The following is a 24,258-nucleotide window of genomic DNA, read 5'->3' as shown; positions in this document are numbered from 1 at the left end:
TTGTACCAATCATTAACTCTTGCTGGGAGAACATTGTCCTTGTAAACAACTGCTTCACTACAAGAAGAAAAGGTTGGAGGCGGGGCAGCAGGGGAAGAATGAATAAATACTCACTTGTTCCGAATGCCTTCTATAGTATTGATGCCTGGATTTTAGCAAGTTGAACCTCTGCTCATCCAGTCTAGTAGTTAGCTGCCAGGTAATGTTCGGTTTCCTCTCTTGGAACTTCAAAATGAAAACATTATTATAGCAGATTCAGTTTTTGCAAAAATGGAGGAGGGACATAGCAGTGATACAGTTTATTTCCACCATTAAATTGGTCCACACAACGATTTGTTCACCCTATCAAGCTTAGTTCAGTAAATGAAAACCTTACAATAGAAGGATGTGTGCAGTCTTGAAAGGGTATCAGTTTTACTTATAATTCTAGTGTTGAATGGAACTACTGGGGAAAAATCATTGAAGGAGTAATAAGCCAGATGTTGTTAACTGTCTACAGGCTCACCACCCCCATCCTTCTCCCGCACGTCTAAACACTTCCAAATAGTGATTCATCTTCAAATCATAGGGCAGATCCACACCATGCATTTAAAACACATTCAATTCTCATTTAAAGCTCATAACCTACCCCAAAGAATTCTGGGAGCTGTGGTTTATTAAAGGTGCTGGGAATTGTAGTTCTGTGCGGGGGGGGATATCACACTTAACAGGATTATTTGGGGCAAATTACATGTGTTTAATGTGCATTTGATGTGTTTTAAATGTATAGCATGGATCAGTCCAGAGCTTATGAAACTGACTTGTTTTTAACTAGCCATAATTAAGGTTCCTGTTGTCTTTGTCCATGGAGTTTTCTTGGCAGGGGTACTGGAGTGGCTTGCCAGTTCCTTCTCCAGGTGGATCACATTTAGTCAAAACTCTCCACTATGACCTGTCCATCTTGGGTGGCCCTGCATGGCATAGCTCATAGCTTCTCTGAGTGGGCAGAATGCCTGAAGAACTATGGATGGAGGCTCGTAACATTATACAGGAGGCAGCAACGAAAATCATCCCAAGGAAAAGGAAATGCAAGAAAGAAAAATGGCTGTCCAACGAGGCCTTACAAATAGCGGAGGAGAGGAGGCAAGCAAAATGCAAGGGAGATAGGAAAAGATACAGGAAACTGAATGCAGATTTCCAAGAAATAGCAAGGAGAGACAAGAGGGTCTTCTTAAATGAGCAATGCAAAGAAATAGAGGAAAACAATAGAATGGGGAAAACCAGAGATCTGTTCAAGAAAATTGGAGATATGAAAGGAACATTTCGTACAAAGATTACCATAATAAAGGACAAAAATGGTAAGGACCTAACAGAAGCAGAAGACATCAAGAAGAGGTGGCAAGAATACACAGAGGAATTATACCAGAAAGATATGGAGGTCTCGTACACCCCAGATAGTGTGGTTGCTGACCTTGAGCCAGACATCACTGCAGATGGTGACAGCAGTCACGAAATTAAAAGACGCCTGCTTCTTGGGAGAAAAGCAATGACAAACCTAGACAGCATCTTAAAAAGCAGAGACATCACCTTGCCTACAAAGGTCCGTATAGTTAAAGCTATGGTTTTCCCAGTAGTGATGTATGGAAGTGAGAGCTGGACCATAAAGAAGGCTGATCGCCAAAGAATTGATGCTTTTGAATTATGGTGCTGGAGGAGACTCTTGAGAGTCCCATGGACTGCAAGAAGATCAAACCCATCCATTCTTAAGGAAATCAGCCCTGAGTGCTCACTGGAAGGACAGATCGTGAAGCTGAGGCTCCAATACTTTGGCCACCTCATGAGAAGAGAAGACTCCCTGGAAAAGACCTTGATGTTGGGAAAGATGGAGGGCACTAGGAGAAGGGGACGGCAGAGGACGAGATGGTTGGACAGTGTTCTCGAAGCTACGGACATGAGTTTGGGAGGCAGTGCAAGACAGGAGTGCCTGGCATGCTCTGGTCCATGGGGTCACGAAGAGTCGGACACGACTAAACGACTAAACAACAACAAATTAAGGTTCTCCACAGTTTAGGGTTTGGATGACAAGCTAAACTCTGCCCAATTTAAAATGGAAACTGAAGCTTCTGATGTCCTCCTCATGGCCACACTGGAGGGGAGGGAAAGAGCCTATGAACCTGTGTGTTACTCTCTCAACCTTTTAAAGCAGAGGTAACTAATATGGTACTTTCCAGATGTTTTGGACTGCACCACCCACCAGCCCTAGCCACATAGCTGCCAAGTTTTCCCTTTTTTTGCGAGGAAGCCTATTCAGCATAAGGGAATTTCCCTTAATAAAAGGGAGAACTTGGCAGCTATGCCTAGCCAGTATGCCTGGCAGTCAGAGATAAAGGGTGTTATAGTCTGAAATAACCAGAAGGTGATATGTTAAGTATCTGTGTACTAATCCATGTTTAGCATTATATCAGAACATAGCCTAAATCAAGAACATGCAAGTTCATATGCCAATGCTGTTCACTTAATGTCCCTATGAATTGCAGTCTACTATTTATGAAAGCTACAGTCAAAAAAGAGAGAAGGCAGTGCAATTGCCCCACATATCTTAAGATCATTTTCCAGGCTATCAGAAAAGTTTGTTTTAATTTACTGCTTTTACCAAAATAAAAAATGAATTTAAAAGATCTATAAAATTTCTAAATCACTTAATATCAACATGCCACTTAGAACTATTTCTAAATTATTATTTCTACATTTGTACAGACTGGTTTGGAAATATGAATATTCCAGAATTATCTCTAATTTTAAAATATAATTTGACATTGAGGAGAGGGAGGTAAGGGATAAGAAAACTCTTTATACTGGGCTTACCATATTTAAATGTTCACACCTCCCTAAGAAATATTATAACACTCCTAATCTCAGCTGATAAAAGTATGAGCCCGGTTTGAGGTGAATTTGTAAAAACTAAAATTGTTCTTACTTTTCAGTTGCTTTCTATAGAAATCGTACATAGGAGATTTTGAGAGCTCTAAAGTATATAACAAGAAATGAATTTAAAAGCAATTGTTTGTGCTGAAGTGTTCAGCTTTTGTGTCCTCTAGCTGAAGGTGTTGCAAAGGTTAGTAGCTAGGCAGTCACATCTATTGCAGCAAAAAGCACTTCAGCTAAATCAGTGTTAGCTTCCATTTAAGGAAGAATGTCTGCTACAACCATTGGTATTTACTAACTGCGCCTATGAAAACATTCCTTTTCACCCTCAGATGCTCATTCAGCTGTCTGTTGTCTAAGGGACATTATTACAGGCTTTACCATGCAGTTGGAAAAATTAACTACACATTTTAATACTGTGAACAGTAGCATCTGACTTCCACCTCTGTGGAATTTAGTTACTGCAGTGCTGCTGTTGTGATGGTTCTAAAAGCTTTTTGCATAAACCACATTTTTGCAGATATGTGGGTGCTGCAAATGCTTTAAAAACAAAATAGTCTTCATGTTAAATCAGACTCAGCAGTTGAAGTCATCCTGCTTTGTCTAGAAATAGGTTAACCCCTTGAAATTCCCACACCAGTAAATGATAGTTTGTTGGATGGAGGATATTACTTTTGAATGTGACCAATGAGTTGGTTTTGCTTAGTTGTTTAAATGTACAATAGATGCCATCTTGCAAGCTGTAAAAAGACATGTTTTAACCTGCTCTTGGGGGGAAAACCACAGCTCTCCCACTCTTTATTTTACAATCATTCCTAATAGCACTTTTGTTTTGGATTTAGATCAAACATAATTGTTCTTGCATCATTGCACCAGAAAATCAAATAGGTGAAAGTTTCTTAAGTGTTCCATTTTCAAGCAGTACTCACAAATACAAATAATGCAATAAAACTCTTATTCATTAAAAAAGTGTGCCATGTCTGTACAAGGTTAGAAAGAAGGAAGGAATGAAATAAATATTGATCTAAACATGTAAGATTCCCTGTAGGCCAAACATTTTCTAGCCTGTTATATTCCCCATTCCTCCACTAAAATGAGACATCTCCCCACCCCCAATTTTAAATGTGTGTTCTGTGTACTGCTTGAAGCATGAGTCAAAGGCTATTGTCAAATTTCCCAAGAATATCTAACATACTAACTAATTTTACAAATTCTGATGCATTTTGTTTTTCGGTGGCAGCATGGAGACTCAGGGTTGAGGTTGCCTTTGAGTGATGGCAGATTCTCCTCTCCCATTCTTACCACTTTCTGAAGTGTTTGACAATAAGTATTGATCACATTTAAGGTAATAGGGAAGCCTGTGTGAGTACCATGGTGCTCTCTCTGCCCAGGAAAAAGTGCAGTGCAGTTCACTACTTCATTTCCTTCCAGATGGTGGGAGTGGGCTTTTTAGGTGAAGATGGAATGGGGGGGGGAACTGAGCAGTGGAAAAGTGGTGAAAAGGGGAGAGAGCTAAGTAAGGAAATGCGCAGACAGCCATTTATTGCAAGGCTGTGTTGGTATGTCGGAAGTAAAACAGCTGTGAAGGAATGTAAGTAATGCGAGGAATGCTTGCATTGGGAAAGTGGCTAATTATCACTTGAAAGGTTGCAAAGTTTTTGAACATCTTTCTCTCCCAAGTCACGTTGCATAGCCATTGTTCAGCTTGTTCATTTATAACTCGGTGGCAAAGCATTTAATAAGATGGAATAGAAAGGTCCCCAAAAGACTATACTGATGAAACTGCTCAGGCATGAAAAAATCTACTGAAGGAAGTTCAGAGGACTAAAATTCATCAGAGAAGGGTTTTGTTAAGCAAAGAATCAAACAGGTCCCTGTATTAAGCATCAGGTGGATCAGGCTCAAAAACTGCAAATGCTAATATAAGTGGGTGGATTTTTTTTTAAAAGAAGCACCTTCTATCCCCTGAGCAGATACTGAAATTCAAAATGGGTTGTATAATAGATTGGAATATATTTTTATTAATAAAAGACATTCTGCTCTTGTATTTTTACCTTCAGTTTATCCCAAGGGATAGGTGTAGTCAATTTTGAATGGCACTGGCAATATATGGTTTCAAAGTCTGGTTGAGATTTGTGTTCTTTGAGCCATGTGTTTTCATCATTCTTGATTTAGGCATCTGCTTTTTTGTTGTTTCTGCTCTTGTTTCCACAACTTGAGGTTTAGAAGGAAGTATAATTACTGCAATCTCAAGTGTTTATTGCTAAGGAAGTTAATCAATTCTCTATATTAAGCTCAGATGTGTAACTGTGTAAGTATCCTTTTAAATAAATGGTTGTATCAGAGTCAATATATTTATAATTGTTAATAGGCTATTGAATTCAGCAGTTTTTTAAAAATACAAAATCACAGGAAGATTATTCGAGCAGTGTGTGTGTGCACACACATACACACACTCTCTCTCACACACACATGCATGCTTGTGTGTATATAAATATATATGTATCTCCACACACATAGTAAACACAAGCATACCTTGTTGATAGAGAAGCAATGTATAGAAGCTGAGAAAACAATGAATTTTTTTTAAGTGATTGTAATTTACCCCTTAAATCTTGGATACTCTGAAACATTTAAAGATGTTAAAATCCTGAAATTCCATTGATTAGTTCAGCCATAATTAGTTGTCCAGTATGAGAGCAAGGTGTGGCCAGCCTTGTGCTGCCACATTTCCCCCTTCTACCTCTTATTTCATGTAGTACAGAAGATCAACATCCCTCCAGATTTCCTTGAACTACAACTTCTCTCATCCCTGGGCATTGGCTATGTTGGGTGGGGCTGATGGGAGCTGGAGTTCAACAACATTTGGAGAACACAATGTTAGTTACCATTGGCTTAAGCTATGCTGAATACTGTGGAATTGTCTCCAACCATAGTTTAACAAAACAGTTCCCAAAAGTTCAGGAAATCGTAGGAAACTGGTTGGGATAGAATCAAAAGCTGCTCCTCACAGACGTGAGAAAGGGGGGGGGGCGCTCACAAGCTTGAAGCTGTTCTGTAGTGAGTGCTGACTTCAGCAGAGACAAACCAAGATTACCCTGGACAGCTCCATGCAGGGCTCAGGAGTTCATGAGAACAAAACTCAGATATTGCTTCAGCAGCAGTCATCCTCCAAATGAACTTTACATGACTCAGTAGCTACCTCCACCTTTACTGAGAGAAGCCTCTCACCTTATTTTTCGCTCCATAAGACGAACTTTTTTCCTCCTAAAAAGTAAGAGGAAATCTCTGTGTATCTTATGGAGCGAATGCGTGGTCCCTGGAGCCGACTTGCCCAGTGGTGAAAGGCAGATCGTGCTGCTTCTTTTTTTATATAGAAAGAGATAAAGGTGAACAAGAGGGAAAGAGTGTGTTGAAAGGACCTGCTCAGCAGCTGATTGCAAGAGATTGGGGAGGGAGATAAGGGAGCTAGCTCCCTTCCCTGCCCCGCCCAGGCTTCAATTGTTGTCTGCAGAGGAAGGCTGCTTGTTTCCCCAGCAACATGTGACTGGCTGATTAGATTATCTGTCTGGAAACTGTAGAAATGTGTCCCTTTCCTTTCCTAGAGAAGCTGCGGAACTGTGAGTTGAACCCCATAAAAACAAGCTTTCCCCCTTTGCAAAAAGATGCACAACTGTGAGCTGACCCCCCCCCCCACGGGGCTTTTCCCATTTGCAAAAAAAAGCTGTACAACTTTAAGCTGATCCTTCAAAAAAATGGAGCTTTCCCCCTTTGCAAAAGAAGTTTCCTCAAATATTTAAAGGGGGGCAAAGGCACCTAGGCCTCTAGGTGTTGTCTGCTATGCCTAGGACAATTCAAGGAAGCAAAAAAAATTCTACTTTTCCTCCTCTAAAAAACTAGGTGCGTCCTATGGTCAGGTGCATCCTATGGAGCGAAAAATACGGTATTTAAACGACCCCAGCTTGGTGTATCATTTATTGACTGTGACAGAGTAGAGGAGACTGTGTTTGTACTAGAGCTTCAGAGTTGGAATTGTCACAGGAGGGCCACATAACATTGTCATGCTGGATGGATACTGGCACCATGGGCTCTTCTGGAAGAAGTTGGTGAGGTGCTTCTGGGGCTGGCACTGAGAGCAATTCCCTCTCCCACTCTGAATCTCCAACCTCATCCCCTGATGAAAAAGAGCTTGGCACCAGGGGCATGACAGGGGGGAAACCATGGTTCCTCATTACTTCTGCATTGTGCCCATGTGACTCAAAACCTCTGAAATGGAATGCAGGGGCTTTCATGAAGTCTATTTTGTAAGATGGGTTACTGGTGCTAATAATAATGGGCCACAGCTCTTCTGAACAAAGCATCTATGCTAGAATGTGCACAGGGCTGACTGAGCATAATTATCTTGACTGCTTCATTTTCTGCCTCTCACCAAGCAACAGAACAGCTCTCCTAGAGGTTTCTCAATATCAAAGTGGCTCAGAGGGTCTAACATGCATGGCACTTCTTAGTTTTCCAGTAGCCACTTTAGGATGCCGTCTCCATGATGGTTCTCTTCAGTGATTATAGCCTTGGGGAGCAACGTGTGTGGCATGGTGTTTCCCACCAACCCATCCTTTTAAGGTCTCTAGGTTCCAGGGATGCTTGATAGCTGAAGTCACCGGTGACAGAATGTCATCAGTTCTCAGAAACAGATTTAAGTGTCATTGTCATTTTTGTGACCTTGGTGTTGGTGTACAAGGAACAATTATTGCCCTGTAGAATCTGTGGGGATGGCCCTTTATCTTAGAACAGCTTTGTTATCACAGGCTAGAACATGAGAACTCATACCAATGCAGGCAGCTTGTTAATCATTCTGTAATTGTGAGATGTGGTTTAGCAAACAGTCTTCTTCATTGAAGGCACCTGACTGCTTGTGTGTTATTTAAAAACACTATCATGAAGAATTGTGTGGACAAAGGTAACTGGAAACATTTGGGTTGGGGCAGAAGCAGCCACAAAGGTGTAGTCTGCTCATATAGTCTGCTCAAACTGCTTCTGTTTACCATGGATGGTCTCGAGATTTTTTGAGATGTCTTTTAAAAAATAACTTATTTTACAAACTAACTTCCTTTTCCTACATTCACATTCTCCGACACACTCAGGTGGTGGTAAGGTGAGTGGTAACCAGCAAGTTCATATAAGTGAGTTTCTTTGCCAAAAGAAGGTGTGTTCTACAGTTTAGCACAATTTGGTATGGCTGCTGCTCTGCCTTTATCAATATTTCTTCTTCCCCTGACTCCTGTGTGCTTATTTTTTAAAAAACACATTGATTCCTCTGAAGGCCAAGTTTGTTCAGTGTGACTCTAAATCATAGACCTCTTGCATTTCTCAGACTTTTGCCTTCTTTTTTCTGCCAACGTAGCTTTATCTTCAGATGGCTTCACAATCTGAACACTTCTTGCCTGTGAAGCTTTTCGGGGAGTTTATTCTGTGATTATTTAAAATGCTGTGTTAATAATCAGTTTTGAGGTCTAGTCTCAATGTTTTCATTTTCCCAGTGCATTAACATACATTCCTTGTATTAATCTTTGCTTACTTAAGAAGTCTAATGTGTGGTTAGTGGTTCTTGTGAAGAAATCTGGCTTTTAAAGACCAGGATACTATTTCTAAATTTTGAACTGCATTCCTAATTCTGGAAAGTCTCTTTGTTCATCAAGCTTCTGTGACAGCACAGAAATCCAGACAATACCTAGAGAAAATAATAGGTTTGCTGCAATCCAAGGGTTATATGTTTTTCTTTCAAGTTACCTTGAGCTAGTTTTGGAAAATTTGGAAAACATGCATATGTTATACCTTTCACTTTCTTAAACTACAGTACTCTGAAATTTTGCAACTCTGTATGATTAGCACCAACACCAGAGCTCTACAAACAGCAGTGCAATATCGCAGATAAGTCACCTGAAACATAATGGTGTTTTGTGTTTTAGCATCGTACACCACTCTGATATTTTATGATATGGTGGTATAGAAATATTTTAATAAATAAAAGAACTATTATTTGTTTTAAAGAAGGTTATTCAGCATACCCGTTGATTTTCCTTTCTCTCATCCCATTTTATTTAAAGCCATAAAATCTACAGAATCCAGATGCTTATTTAAAAAGAAAAACCTCTCTTCATCTCACTTGAGTTTATATACTGTTTTGAGGCCATGGGGGTCATTTAACCAGCCCATGAGCCACCCCCAAACCAAGCCACCCACTCAGCGAATCCCCGCCCGCTGCGCTAAACCAGCACGGTGTGGGGACTCGCTTCCACTGTGCCGGAAATTGTGTCTGTGCATGCACAGATGCCGCAAATCATGTCTGTGCAGATGCCAGAAATCATGGGTGCGCGTGTGAGCGGGTGCATGCAATACTGCCCATGGAGGGATCTCCACTGGAGTGAACCAGCCCAGGCAAGGTAAACCTTGCCGACCCCTGTGCTAGACTGTGAGCAAGTGGAGTGAATGTGGAAGGGTGCAGTTGAAAGGGAATGAGAGTGGAGAAGGGTGTTTCAGTTTTGCTTTTCGTATCTTCAAAAATGCCTTGGTGCCTGCACTCTTTCTGCTCCCTGCCAGTCATTCTCTTCTCTCCATTTATCTGGGGGAGGGAACAAAGTTGCTCCTTTGCCAACCCACACTTCCTTCCAATTGTGCCTCATTCCTTATGTTGTGGGAGGAAGAGTTGTTTACAGGCAGATTGTGAGGCAATCAGCAGGGAAATTATTTCTCCGCTCCTGTGTTGAGGTTTCTATAGCTCTGTTGGGATTGCTTTCCCCATTCACCTCTTTTCCTATAGCTGCTGGGGAAAGCAGACATGCTTTTGTATCCAGTGAACTTGTTCCATTAGCCCAAAGACTTGCATGTGTGCAAAGGGAGTTTCTCTACCTCTCCTCTCCCCACGTAGCCCATCAACTCTGCTCATAGCTGCCAAGTTTTCCCTTTTCTCGCAAGGAAGCCTATTCAGCATAAGGGAAAATCCCTGTAAAAAAGGGATAACTTGGCAGCTATGACTCTGCTGTAGAGGGTTGGGGGGGAACCCAAAATAGATTTGGGAGGGGCATAGTGAGAGGAGTTGGAGAGGAAGTCACATTGTGCAAGTCCTTGTCCTAATGGGATGACTTTGATGGACACAACCCACTGTGTGTGAGAGAGATAATAAGGATTAAAATAATCCTATTGTTTATCTCTACTTACGAAAGTGTACTATTATGAATCAGTCCTGCAAGTGACTCAAATATGTGGATACTGTTGTCTGATCGTGTCTGGCAGTAACTTTTTCACAGTGAGGAAGGAGCTTGCCTTACCAAATGATTCTTCTCTTTCTTTCCCCCCAACCTCCTGACAATTATAGAATTTGCCCAATAATAATTTACTTTGCCTTTTCTTTGCAAATTACTTGTTCGTCTTAAGTAGCACTAGTGGTGTTCTCATCTTGAAGCACATCATGAGAAGTTTTGTTTACCAGAGGGAAGGTTCGTCTCCAGCCATTTGAAGGCTAGATTTGGACCACAAGCCACTATCATTTCTTTACACAAATCTTCACAACCCTGCCAAATTTTCAGTATGAAGTCTAAATTATCTATCTGAGCTTTCAGCTGTCCCTCTTGAATTTTCCATCTGTTTTGCTTCATTTTATACTTGCAGACTTAAAAGAAACGCTGATGAAAAATGTGAGAGTTCTAATAGCAAAGTTCTATGGCCTCCTCACTTGAACAATTGCTTTTTGTTTTGTAACTTGTATCCTATGATGAACATATGAAGCTGCCTCACATAGAGTATCATTAATTATTCTGTCTAGCCAGATGTAATATAGCCCACTGCATCTTACACTTAAGTGGGTACCTTAAGTGGGTACCTTGTGGTCTTCCATATGTTGTTGAACTGCAGCTCCCATCACCCCAGACCATTTGCCATGGTTGACTGGAGGAAATAGGACTTGGAGTCCAACAACATCCGGAGAGGGTCAAAGGTTTCCTATTCCTCTCTGATTTAACTTAACAAAGAAGAACATAAGAAGAGCCTGCTGGCCAATGGCCTATCTGGTCCAGCATCCTGTTCTCACAGTGGCCAACCAGATGCCTGTGGGAAACCCATAAGCAGGATTTAAGCACAAGAGCACTCAACCCTCCTGTAGCTTCCAGCAACTGGTATTTAGAAACATCACTTCCTCCAGCTGTGGAAGCAGAGCATAACCATTGAGGCTAGTAGCCTTTGGTCTTGACCCACAAATTCATGCCTTGTATGTACTACTTTGAATGGTCATGCAGCAGCAACAACCACAGCCACCAAACCATAACCATTAATGTCTTTTGTTTGTAGAGCTTGGACGAATATGATGATGATGAAGCAGGACAAAAGGAGCGTAAAAGGGAAGATGCAATCACACAACAGAACACAGCGCAGAATGAATCAGCCACTGCAGACCCAAGTGCCTCATACATATTGCAGGTGAGGAGTTTCAACACTGTTTTCTTTGAACTTCAAGAGATTCAGCACACCACTACTTCTGCCTCTGTAAGAGGTGGGTAAATGTGTTTGCCAAACTTGGTACCTCAGCTTTGTGAAATAAGTAACTTCCAGTACCTAACTTTCTTTTAATGTTCAGTTTAATGCTTATTGTGAACACACACTGGTTCTTCTGACTAAACATCTATACCGAGCGTCAGCAATGTAGATCTGCCCACAGGGGGCTTCCCTGGTACCCACAAGGTCTGCTCTGCCACCCCCCACTGAAATTAGGCTTGAATGCAGCCAGTAGTATAGGCTGTGGTGTGTGCTTAGTTTCAGTGTGGGTTTGTGGTGCCCACAACAGGCCCCCAAAGGTTAGAAAACCCTTGACTATATGATAGGCATTCTCACCATTACATTTTTTGACTGTCAGACCAATTAGGATATGTATTATTACAATTGGAAGTTTTAATTGGCAAGTATTCAATACATCAGTCCTAATGTTAATTGGCAAGGGCAAATTTTAAAAGGCGGGGCTGAAAGTTAAGTGTTGTTTTGTTTCTTTAGGCTCTAGGGCAGGCATCCCTAAACTTCGGCCCTCCAGATGTTTTGGACTACAATTCCCATTTTCCCCGACCACTGGTCCTGTTAGCTAGGGATCGTGGGAGTTGTAGGCCAAAACATCTGGAGGGTCACATTTTGGGGATGCCTGCTCTAGGGTGTCTGCTGTAATATGCAATGATATGGTCTTTCTTTCAACAAAAGGAAGTTGTGTGTCTTTCAACACAAGGAACATAAGAAAATGTTTCTTTAAAACATAATTGATCTCACACTTCTTTCGGCATCCTAGTTAACAAATTGTTTCTTGGTCATGGATGCTTTAGTTGAGATTCCTGCATTGCAAGGGGTTGGACTAGATGACCCTTGAGGTACTTTCCAACTCTACAATTCTAGGATTCCAGTGACATTTATGGATTGAAAATGTGCTGTCCTCTGCAGTCACATGTGACTCTGCTGCACAATGAACAATGTTGGATAGGCTGCTGTGGAGAATGGCCTGAAATTAGGTGGAGGCTCACCTGATTTTGGTCAGTTCCCCCACTCTTGGCACCACATCACATATTGTTTAGGAGGACCCCTCAACCATCCAGAGGCTTTTCAGTGGCTATCGATAGCTGCAAGGAAAAGGAAGAGTCAGGAAATTTTCCATCCGATTTTTCCGTTCATTTATCCACACAAAAGTAGATTTAGTTTATTAAACAATATGCAGAATAGTTCTGCATTTTTAAAATAGTTAATTTGCCCCAGCCTTTCAAAATACATACCATAAAACATTTTCATTTGGATACTTGAAATTACATTGTGTTTTACTCTTGCAATTCTTTCAATTTTTTAGTCCTTTTTGAAAAAAGAATTGATTAGACTTTCAGATGTCATACATTTTCCATTTGGGGCTCTCTTGTTGACATTAGCATAATGGCATTTTAAAAACAGGCGTATGGTTGTGCTAACTGCATTCCTAAATCATTTCCTGTGGGTGGTAGCTCTGCCAGCCAGTGGCACCACATTGAAACACAGAAGGGGGGCAGCTGTGATGTTTGTGTGTTTACAGTTTGCTCTAACAGTGCATTTCTGTCACCATCATAGTTGCTGTAGTAGATTCTGGACGTAGACACCTCCTTTATTTGAGCACTTTTAATCTGGGAAAGCCCTTGTGGGATGTTCAACATAAGATACAAGTTGTGAAGCATATCCAGGGAGTCAGTTTGAACACTGGAACGAATAACATTTCAGCCTGAAAATGGTTTTTAAAAAACAGGCTATAAATTAAGGGCTTAAAACAACAAAACCCTGGTATGGTGGAATTTTGACTCCCTCCTATCCACAATGAATCCTTAACATAAATGTCTATCTTTGGGATGAATTTTATGTATTTGGAGTTTGCAAAAGATTCTATATGCCATCTTCTTCAAGATATGGAAAGCAGCAGGCAGGTTAGAGACCTACCACTTTTAAGTCTGCTGTCAATTTTAGAATAGGCTGTAGACAAATGGTTGAAGAGGTGGCAGCGTTTTTTGTGAAACACACCCTTGCAGTCTCTTTATTCCTATTTGTGCTCTGCTGCATGGCTCCATAGAGCCCTCTGGGTAACTTACAACAAGTAAAGTAAAGAAAACAAACAAACAAACAGAGCTACAGTGATGAAACAGGAAAAATCCAACAGAGCTAACCAACTATACAATAAATGAAACAGACTAAAAGCAGCACCAAAATATCTCTTTTTTCCATCCCCGCCCTTCTATGTTTGGTAGATAATTAATAATAAACATCAAGCCATGTTCCCAAAATTTTAATCTTTTTTTTATAAATATAAAATGGACCTGGCTTGGCATATTTCTCTGGAGAGTGTGTTACATGACATTGGAACTACCAGGGTAATGACCCCAGGCTTCATCCTTTCAACTTTATTGAAGAAAAAGGAGGGACACAAAACCAGGCCTCCTCTGCTAGTCTTTATGCAAAGAGGAAAGTTTCCCCAAAGGTATTCCAACCCAAGCTGCTTAGAACTTGATCCACCACTTCCAGTTGTGTTCACAGACAATTATTGTTTTTGCTTGTTTGTTTGTTTGTTTTGTTTGTACCCCACTCGTCTGGCTGGGTTTCCCCAGCCACTGGGCAGCTTCCAACAAAGATTTAAAATACATTAAAATGTCACACATTAAAAACTTCCATAGACAAGCTGGGAGTCAGTGCCATTCTTTTAGCACGGATGCAATGTGCTTCCTTCACCTGCTAGTTAAGTATGCTGCTACATTTTGTAAAATTATGAATGCAGACCAACACAATGTGTGTGTTGTAATAGTGCAGTCTGCTACCAGGGTGTTCAAGATGACATATCAAAGGCTAGTCGAAGTCACTCGTAGCCACTGAATATTCAAGGAGCAGAACTAGAATATCCTCTGGTTATATCCTTGGTTCTTTATGGGAATTTTAGTTCAGGGGTGTATAGGGTGTTAGGGAAGGGGTAGCATCTCTCATGGAGGACATGCCATGCTCCTTCTGGGGTAGTTTGTCCATCTTTGGTCCCCCCCTCCCCATTCTGCTCTCACTTGTGGCTCCTAGAAACTGTCAACATACAACAGCTGTCACAGCCTGGAGACGGCTTTGACTGCCTTGCTAAACCAGGTGAGGGTAGCTGATGGGTCTCAAACCCTTGGTGAGTTAGGGGCTTCTCCTGCATGCAAAGAAAGGCTCCAGCAGATTGAGGGGCTGAGACAAAGAGTGGGTCCAGCAGTCAAGAAGGCAGTTTCTGTGTGTGCTGTAGAGGGAAGAGAGGGGCAGATACCGTTCGTCATCTTGGGAAGGGAACCCACCTAGGAGAAGGAAATACATAATCAGCAATAATACATTGCTTATTATTGCCCTTGGCTATAGCACGACAAGGCTTTCAGAAATACAGTGGTACCTCGGTTTATGAACACAATTGGTTCCAGAAGTCTGTTCATAAACTGAAGCGTTCATAAACCGAAGCGAACCTTCCCATTGAAAGTAATAGAAAGTGGATTAATCTGTTCCAGACGGTCCGCGGAGTACTTAAAGTTTAAGGGGGGGGGGGGTCACCAGTGTCGCAAAAACCAATAAAGTGGGTGCTGGGTGGGCTTCTCTGGTGAGAGCATTCATGAGCTGCGGCCCCACCACTGAAAAGACCCTAAGTGCCCTTGAGGTTGATAGCAAAGTCTGGGTGAGTACCTATGGGAGGAGGCGATTCTTCAAGCAACTGGGTTTCAAACTGCTTAGGGCTTTTATAGGTTAAAACCAGTCTTTCCAGATGGTAAAATGCAATACGACTGAATTATAGGTTCTGCCAGTTTATTCTTCTCTACTTCCTTTTTTCTATATTAGGTAATTTTTTAAAAGTGCCGTATTGGCCCGAATATAAGCAGCACTTTTCCCCCAAATTCCGACCATGAAAAGTTGGAAGTGCAGCTTATATTCACAACCTTATGCCACTGGCAAAGCAGTGTGCCCCCCCCAAAGCAGCCCAGGAGAATGGGGCAACAGTGCCCAGCCCGCCAGCTGCTCCCAAGCCTCCCCTGAGCCGTCAGAATGGAGGAGTGGGAGGCTGCCAGCAAAGTGGCGTGGCTCCCTCCCAGAGTGCTGCCTGGGAGCGTGGGGCAATGGCAGCCTGCCCGCCCCATTCCCAAGCCTCCCCTGAGCCAGTGGAAAGAAGAGGTAAGGGGGAAAGGCTGCCCGGGAACACAGGGGAATGGTACCCGTAGGATTTTCTTCTATATTTGCCATTTACGGGTGTGAGTGTCTGTGGAATTTTAAGGGACTGGCTTAGATTTGGGTATTGTCTTTTTTTTCCCCTTTCCCCCACTTGAATTTAAATGGTGCGGCTTATATTCAGGCCTATATGGTAATTCCAGTTTTGCACACACAAACACACATCTTGAAAGATTTTGAGAAGAATGTTGTCCCTGAACAGCTGAGGCAATAAACTAGTATTTTTCTTTTGATAAAGTATGACAACCAGATCCTGGAGCACCTCCATTGTCATCAGCCTAATTTTGATCTTGCTTCCAGCAATAAGTAATTTTCATTTCAAAGTTGTCATTTGGCCTGTAGATTAAAATGACTTCATCTTTTCAGCACTAATCCCTTCTGGACAATTGTTAAAGTTTGGGTAAGACTGCTGCAAGAATCTTTAATGAGCTTACAAGGAAATACTTCTTGAGCAATTTAAAGGTTTTCTTGCTCAGAGAACAGAGCAAGAATTGTCAGAGGCAGAATGCCTCTGAGTACCAGTTGTTGGGAATCACAAGTAAGGAGACGTCCTGCTTCCTGGTGTCTCCTAGACATCTGGTTGGCCACTGTGAATAGAATATTGGACCAGATCAGGTATAGGCAAACTCAGCCCTCCAGATATTTTGGGACTACAATTCCCATCATCCCTGACCGCTGGTCCTGTTAGCTAGGGATCATGGGAGCTGTAGTCCCCAAACAGCTGAAGGGCCAAGTTTGCCTATGCCTGGGCTAGATTGACTATTGGCCTTGTGAAACAGGACTTCCCCTCTGTTCTTGTGTTTTTGCTATGGTCCATCTAGCTCAGTATTTCCTATAGTGACTGATGGTGCAGGGTGACTCTTGATAGGGCATTCTCAGTTGTAGTTCCCTGTTTGTGGGATGCCCTCCCTGGTGAGGTGTGTCTGTCTCCCTAAGCACGAACGTTTCAGGACAAAAAGCTTGAAAAAGTTCCCGTTTACCCATATATTTGATGGCTGAAAGATACTGACTGCAGTTTGTCAGACAAGATGACCCTGCCTCTCCTCCCCAATGTCCTGTTCTGTAGGTTCTCTCCCCCAAGTCCATTTCAAGGGGCACCTGCAGGTGTGGGGGAAGGAAAGGGAGGTGAAAGCAAGTGCATAGGGCTTGCACTGACGGGATTCATTAGGTGAATCCTGCCCAATGTTTCTGCTATACTTGAATGATTTCTGACTGTTTCTAAATGCTTTCAGGGGCTTGTAATTGTTTATAAGTGTGTTAAATTGGTTTCTGTTTTTGTTTTTACTGTTTGACTATTTTGGTGTTTACAACCCTGGGTTTCTTTGGGAGGAAGAGTAGGATAGAAATTTATAGAATAATAACCTTCTCAAAAGGAAAATGTTCCAAAATTCAATCTGTCCTTTCAGTTTAGTCCCATTGCTCCACCTTCAGAATTCTGTTGAAATAATAATAAAAAGATTAAATTTTATCTGAAATCTTCATTTAAAATACGAGTGAGTGAGCAAACAAAAGAATGAGCTGTTGTATGTTGCCAGTAATAAAACATTCAAGAGAAATACTATTTATTCCAGCAATGTGAAAGGCAATATGTATAACTATGTCATATCTCTAAGCCTCTAGTGACTATTTAATTGTGTGGGAATACAGAGGTTTGATGTATTAGCATGAGTTCCTGTTAGTAAACAGCACTGAAAGCCTTCTTGACACTAGTTTCCCTAGAGCTTTGTAGTGGCATGCTAATTGCCAAAAGTTCCTTCCAAACTAGCTGCAGCAAATTACAAAAGAGGGGAAGGTTTCCCATGATTTTTATGTGTAGGCTTTTTTTTTTGTTATAACTAGTCAAAAAGACCCCATGAGTAAAGGATGTTTGGGAGAATGTTGCAAGCATGAAGTGCCTGTGTGATTAACCAACAGAAATCTTACATTGTATCTTAGCTATACTGTAGTGGTTAACAATTGGGTGCACTGCATGATCTCGTATTGTGGAGTTAGTGGGACTTAAATTGGGTGGGCATTGTGGTCTGTGTTATTGAATACATGTCTTCCCTCCTCCCCTCAAAAATGGTTTTGCAATTTGTGAAATGAGGACAGACCTAAGCCTTCTATTTAGTTTAGGGTTTAGCCTAGTTTAGCCTTCTGGTTTAGTTTAGTTTAGGAAAGCTTTTAATGTTTAATAGATTATTGTATTTTAATACAGTATTCTGTTGGAAGCCGCCCAGAGTGGCTGGGGAAACCCAGCCAGATGGGCGGGGTATACATATATTATTATTGTTATTGTTATTGTTATTATTTGGGCCACAGTCATGGCCCTGTTGTTTAAGTTTGAGTTGGCTGAAATGCATTCTGCCATTACAATGAGAATTATACATTAATTCTAGCCTTTACCACAATGTCCTTTTTTTAGTCCCTAATTCTGTGTGCTCTCCTTTTCTCTGGTGGTGAACATGCTAGTTCTGTGAAGGTTGCTACTAGAATATCCTCCCCTACTGCCACAAGCTGCTTACAGATCTTTTTAAAGTGCTTTTTTAGTGTTTAACTATAATTTTGTTCTTTTACCTTTTATGCATTTATTCTCACTCCCACCCCCGCATGTTTGTAGTGTTCATAACCTTCCTTTTTCAGTTCAAAAGAAAGGTGAGATATAAATTATAAAAGATATACCAACTTTGTTATAACTAGTCAAAAAGACCCCACGAGTAAAGGATGTTTGGGAGAATGTTGCAAGTATGAAGTGAGACACTTTTAAAATCCAGATGCCATTTCTTATTAAGGAACCACTTGGAAGCTTCTGTTCTGAGACACAGTTTCAATTTGGTTAAAGCCAAAGCTAAGCTCAAGGTGAAGGCATAGCTATCTCTTGAATTTATATGTGATGGTGTTTTATCATCTGTCACAGGCCACATTTGCATGCAATGGGTTTGACTGTCCTGTATTTTTATTTGATTTGCCCATTATTATGAGCAAGTAATGCTTTAAATCATCCATTTTGTATATTAAATTTGACTATAATTGGTTTGTTTTTGTTTTCATAGGACACCTCTAGGACAATTTCAAACAGATACAAAAGGTAAGGGACTTACCAGTATATTTTAAAGTCAAATATTGATTGATTGTGTTTATATGTCACCTTACCACAGTGAGCTGTGCCCAAAACAGCTTACATTGACCACTCACTTACCAAAATACAAAGCATTTGGGCAGAGGAGAGAAGTCTACTTACAAAACATATCAATAAACCCAAACAGGAGAAAAAATAAGCAATTTAGCAAACATTGAATAAATTCAATATTACAAAAGAAAATGCCCACACTTAAATACCTTGCTGCTTCTGAACTTAGTGGAGAACCAGGGAATTAGCTAAGAGTTGAAAGATGGGGTAGGAAAAATGCATACTCTCCAACATCCTGCTAATCAACATTGAACTCTTCTGGGAGCTAGGTGACGAAAAAACCAGCATCTTTTGGTCTGGTGTGAGGCAGCTGACTCACAGCAGAGCTCCAGAACAAAAAAATGGGACATTCCGGATCCAATCAGAAGACAGGGTGGCTTGTGTATTTCGGGGATATCCTGATCAATTTGGGATGGTTGAGCAGTATGAAAATGTGTATGGGTCTATATTGTGAACATTATCTTCCCCCAAAGACTAAAATGTGCCTCAAGAAATCTGCTAGATGTGTCAACTAGGCTTAAAAAGAGAATGTAACAGGCAACATTTATTGTTACAGTTGTTTCACAATCTGCTTTTTAAAATAACTTGACAGATAGCAGGCTTTTCATCAGTTGCCAGAGGAGTTGGTTTTTATCTGTCGTAGCAACAGACTTCTGCAGCGTGACTCTTCGTACATCTTGTCAGTTACATTTGTTACAGAAAGTTGCAGATGTTGTGGTTATGTAACACTTCATTTTCTCTTTCAGCATCGAGAGAGCTTAAGGACCAAATTATATATTGTGTGGGCCATCCATCTTCTTCTGGTGTTGTTTTCACTTAACAGCATCCACAGGGAATGTGGGAATTATATTGAAGCAGTAGTGCTGGGGGGAGGGCATATTTTTAAGCTCATTTCTCCATCAGCCCTGTTCTTGGTCTAAAGTCTTCCTCACATCCCCACCCCACCCATGTCAGAAAAGTTGTCACTTATTTCCTTGGCAGCTTCAGGGGGCAATTTAGTTTTGTTAACAGATCCAGGGTAGAAGGGATTAAACACAACTCCCAGTACCTCTGTACTCCTCCCCCTCCCGCATTCTGGTGCTTTTTTTAAAAAAAAAATGAAAACCAGTGCAGAGAAAATCACTGAATAAAATGCTGTGTCTGTAAAAGAAAAAGAAAAGTATAATTTTATGTGTCACAGTCTGGTTTGGGGGTTAGCCCTTGCAGATAGTATTTATAATATAATCCTTCCCCCTAGTTAAAGTACCTCTACATTGTACTTTGGCTTTAGCATTAATTTTTGGAGTGGTCATATATCATCAATATATAAGAATGTACATTTGTTTCTCCTTTTCTTTTATTTTTTATTTCTTAAAATTTATACACCACTTGATTGGTAAAGTGGTTTACAAAAAGTATGTTTGTTAAAAGTATGTTCATAATACAGGGTGATAGTAAATGGAAACTGTATACTTCATTATGAATCACCCTGTATTACTACTACTACCGGTATTAATAACATTTTTAAAAATCATAGTACGTGCACAATGGCCTAGTTTCCCCATCACATAGCAGTTTACCTGTCACCAAGCACCCTCCGTGTATATAGGTTCCTCCTTGATGGTTCTGTCTCCCAGGAGCTGATTAGAAATCTCTTCCAGTTCTCATCTTTCATTTCCATCTTCTTGGTTGAATGAAAGGTACTAATCAAACCTTTTCTCTGCATGTATGTGTTGGACAGTCATGTCCCGAGTGCCAAAACTCTGGCTGTATATCCATATGTCCAGACCTGATTGGAGGATTCGCTTCGCACATCAGCACCCTTAGCCTCCCTCTTTAGGTTTAAGAAGTGGAATAAATCCTTGTGAACATTTGTAATTACCCAATGTGATGGGTGGTTCTTACTCCTCACTTGTGAGACTCCACTTTAAGATTGTTTAGCTTAGCTTGCATCCAGCGCAAACTGCTTCTTTATGCTACCAATCTGCCTACCCACAAACCCTTATATCTCCATACCAGGTCTCAGTAAAGCTTTTTAATTTGAATGCTGATGTTTGACTGTATAGCTTTGGACAACCCAAAGACTTTTCCCTTGTGTGTCAAACTGCTGTTTAATCCTACACACTTAGATCAAGAGGGGGTAGGGGGAAAACAGTCTGAACTTCCACCATGGTTGCTGGTAATTGCCCACTCCACATGACCAGGAAGCTATACGCCGGCTCCCTCGGCCAATAATGCGAGATGAGCGCGCAACCCCAGAGTCGGTCACGACTGGACCTAATGGTCAGGGGTCCCTTTACCTTTACCTTAGGTATCCTGCAGTTCTTGGAATTCCTCTTGGTCAAGAATTACGGTAAATTCTTGAGAGGTGGTAGATGACATAAGTTGGGGTGTCATAGACTGGCCTTGATCTCAAGGCAACTGACCGATTTCCACAGTCAAAATGGCAGGCAATGAATGTCCCGCATAAAGTATACCATCATTATATCTCATCCCTGAGATCTTGGCTGTATGTGAAAATAGAATTATTTGAGCATACGTCCATAGGAAAGGCCAAAGGAGAAATTACCTATCAGGGTTTAAAATAACTGAAGGATTTACCATGGATCAGACAGGATTGGCTGGCTCAATTTACAGTAAATCAGATTAGAATTTCTTGGTATGCATGTTCTTTCTCTGCTTGTTAACCTTTTTCTAGGAATAAATCCAGTAATTTCATTCTTATTTAAATAACTATATATCCTTGAATTTTAATGATACCAATTCCAAACAGAAAAATCATTATTCGAGTCCACAAAACAAGTGTGTGGGCAGAAAAACTAAATAATTTTTTCCAAAACTAAAATATTAGCTAAATATGGTTAGCCAAAACCATAAGTGTCCTTTCTGCCTCCCAGTGACTAAAACTGGAATTTTGTCTGCAATACACTTTCATTCCTGTATGTCCAGGACAGATTGCAGGTAAAAAAGAACTGCTGACTTCACTTGTCCTGCATTGATGTCCTGCTGAGTGTATTGCAGCCCTTTACTTAGTAGGATCAGGTTATCTGACCTGCCAATAAAATTCCATGCAGACCTATACTCTGGCCTGGTCCCACAGTCTGAACAGCTTGTCTCTAAATACAAATTAAACTGCTACAGACCTCCTGCAAGAAGCCCTGGCTGATCACATTGAACCTGCAGCCTGCTTCCTGGCTGCCAGCCATAGCATGCTAGCCTTTCCTCTAGTGAATCCTTTCTCATAGACATGATGGCTTGAATTCTGAGATCCCATGACAGAAACTCAACTCATGGAATGCTCCTACAAAAAGCTTATCTGTATGCAGGTATCTAACCAGGCCACTAGTGCAGATGAACCCCAGCCTGATACTAATCAGTTGGTAAATTTATAGCTAGTAAATGGATTACCCTTGTTTATGTTGTAATCAGAAATTGGAAATATACATTTAAAAAAATCCATAATTGATTTAAGGGATCTCTGGATTGTTCTATTGACTACATATTATCTACATTTCCAACTCTTGAAGTTTTATATAGCTTTTGTATAAAGGTTTTTGTCATTATCTTTCAAATCATATATCAATCACTAACAGCGGATCCAGTCTTGTCCTTGCTTTCAATAGAAAGCAATAAAAATCCCAGAATATCTCATAAGATAGTGGTCTTTCTATTATTAGCAACGGGAATAATGTGAACGGCCAGCCAGTTGGTTGCCTCATACCCCTTAATAATAATAATAATAATAATAATAATAATAATTAATAATAATAATAATAATAATAATAATAAATTCCTTCCAGTCGCACTTTAGAGACCAACTAAGTTCGCCATTGGTATGAGCTTTCATGTGCATGCACACGAAATCTCATACCAATGACAAACTTAGTTGGTCTCTAAGGTGCTACTGGAAGGATTTTTTTTATTTTGTTTCGACGTCAGTCAACAGCTACCTACCTGTAACCCCTTAATAAATGCAGGGCCCTGGGTCTTGATGCAGGCAGCAAGCCTACCCATGTTATTGGGGGAGATGTAGCCTGTGTATTGAGAATGCGCAAATATTGATTATTATTATTAGTAGTAGTAGCAGCACTAGCAGTAGCAGTAGTAGTATCAAGTTACCAATCCTAGTTTTCAGCTTTGCAAGTTTGTATTGAATTTACTATTTATTTTGTCTATATACTCCTAACCAGGGGTCAGCAAACTTTTTCAGCAGGGGGCCGGTCCACTGTGGGGGGCTGGACTATATTTTGGAAAAAAATATGAACAAATTCCTATGCCCCACAAATAACCAAGAGATGCATTTTAAATAAAAGGACACATTCTACTCATGTAAAAACACCAGGCAGGCCCCACAAATAACCCAGAGATGCATTTTAAATAAAAGGACCATTCTACTCATGTAAAAACATGCTGATTCCCGGCCCATCCGCTGGCCAGATTGAGAAGGCAATTAGGCCGCATCTGTCCCCCGGGCCTTAGTTTGGGGACCCCTGCTCCTAACTGTCCTACTAGGCTAGCAGTAGCGTACATACAACTGAAGTGTTCCGTTCAATAATTAACAAAAGTATTGCACTTTTTTCCTTTCTTGTTGAAATGCTGTCAGGTTTTTATCTAATGTCAGGACCTCTTGAGCTTTGCCTTGTCCATTTTGTGTGTGTGAAAGTTGATCATGTTTGCTTTTTCTTGACCAAATAAAGAAATTTTATAGGGGGAGTCAACCAGAGTTTACCTTTGTGGTTTGCTGTGTGTGTGTGTGTGTGTGTGTGTGTGTGTGTGTGTGTGTGTGTGTGTGTTGCACACATAGGCAGCGATTCTTTCCTTAAACAATCAAAAACGGAAAGATCCCTTTAAAATACTCTCCCCCCTCCCACTTTAATCAACTTACCACCCGTTCTAGGGACAATGTACTAATGGTGAATAGAATGTCCCTATTTTCTGAGGAATGTTGGAGGGTATACAAGGAGAAAGAGCAAGATACACTGTGTGTTTGAATACTTCGGCTGTGTGAAGTACATACTGTGTAACAGTTCTTGGATTCTTTTCCACAGTATGAATGACACAAGTTTTAGGGGGTTAAAATTACAAACATTATGTTTGTGTTGCAACATGCACATCCTGTTTTTGATAGATTTTTTTTTTAAAGTCACGCTAGATCAAGCAGTGCCAAATATGGTAATAGAATTAAACTACAAAATTCCTTACAATTGTGTCATCATGCCTTGAAAGAATCTTTTATACTGCACTCCATGGATTGTTACATCCATGAAACCGAGTTTATTGTGCCAAGTTAAGTAATTGTCCCTAGCTTTCCTTTCAGTGTAAAATAGTTTTCTGTTTAATACGCACATGTGATTTCAGGTAAAAAAAATTTCCAAGCACCCTACTCACATACCTGAAGGTCATGTAGGACTCCCCACCCCACCTGCAAAAACACATGGTGTGTGTTTGGT

The 24,258-nt window shown here is 40.8% G+C and overlaps 1 protein-coding gene across 1 annotated transcript in view; it reads left to right on the top strand.

Annotated features, from left to right (window-relative positions):
• The window catches only part of PAWR (pro-apoptotic WT1 regulator), a 63,990-nt gene that overhangs the window by 28,214 nt on the left and 11,518 nt on the right, over window positions 1–24,258 (top strand). The window contains 2 exon segments of the mRNA XM_088677018.1: window positions 11,245–11,373; window positions 18,693–18,727. Coding sequence (XP_088533144.1) covers window positions 11,245–11,373; window positions 18,693–18,727 — 164 coding nt within the window.

This window comes from Zootoca vivipara, chromosome 9 (assembly GCF_965207765.1).
Source record: "Zootoca vivipara chromosome 9, rZooViv2.hap1.1, whole genome shotgun sequence".
Lineage (NCBI taxonomy): Eukaryota > Metazoa > Chordata > Lepidosauria > Squamata > Lacertidae > Zootoca > Zootoca vivipara.
Note: the sequence above shows the minus strand (reverse complement) of the source record. Positions and strands in the feature narration are given on the sequence as shown.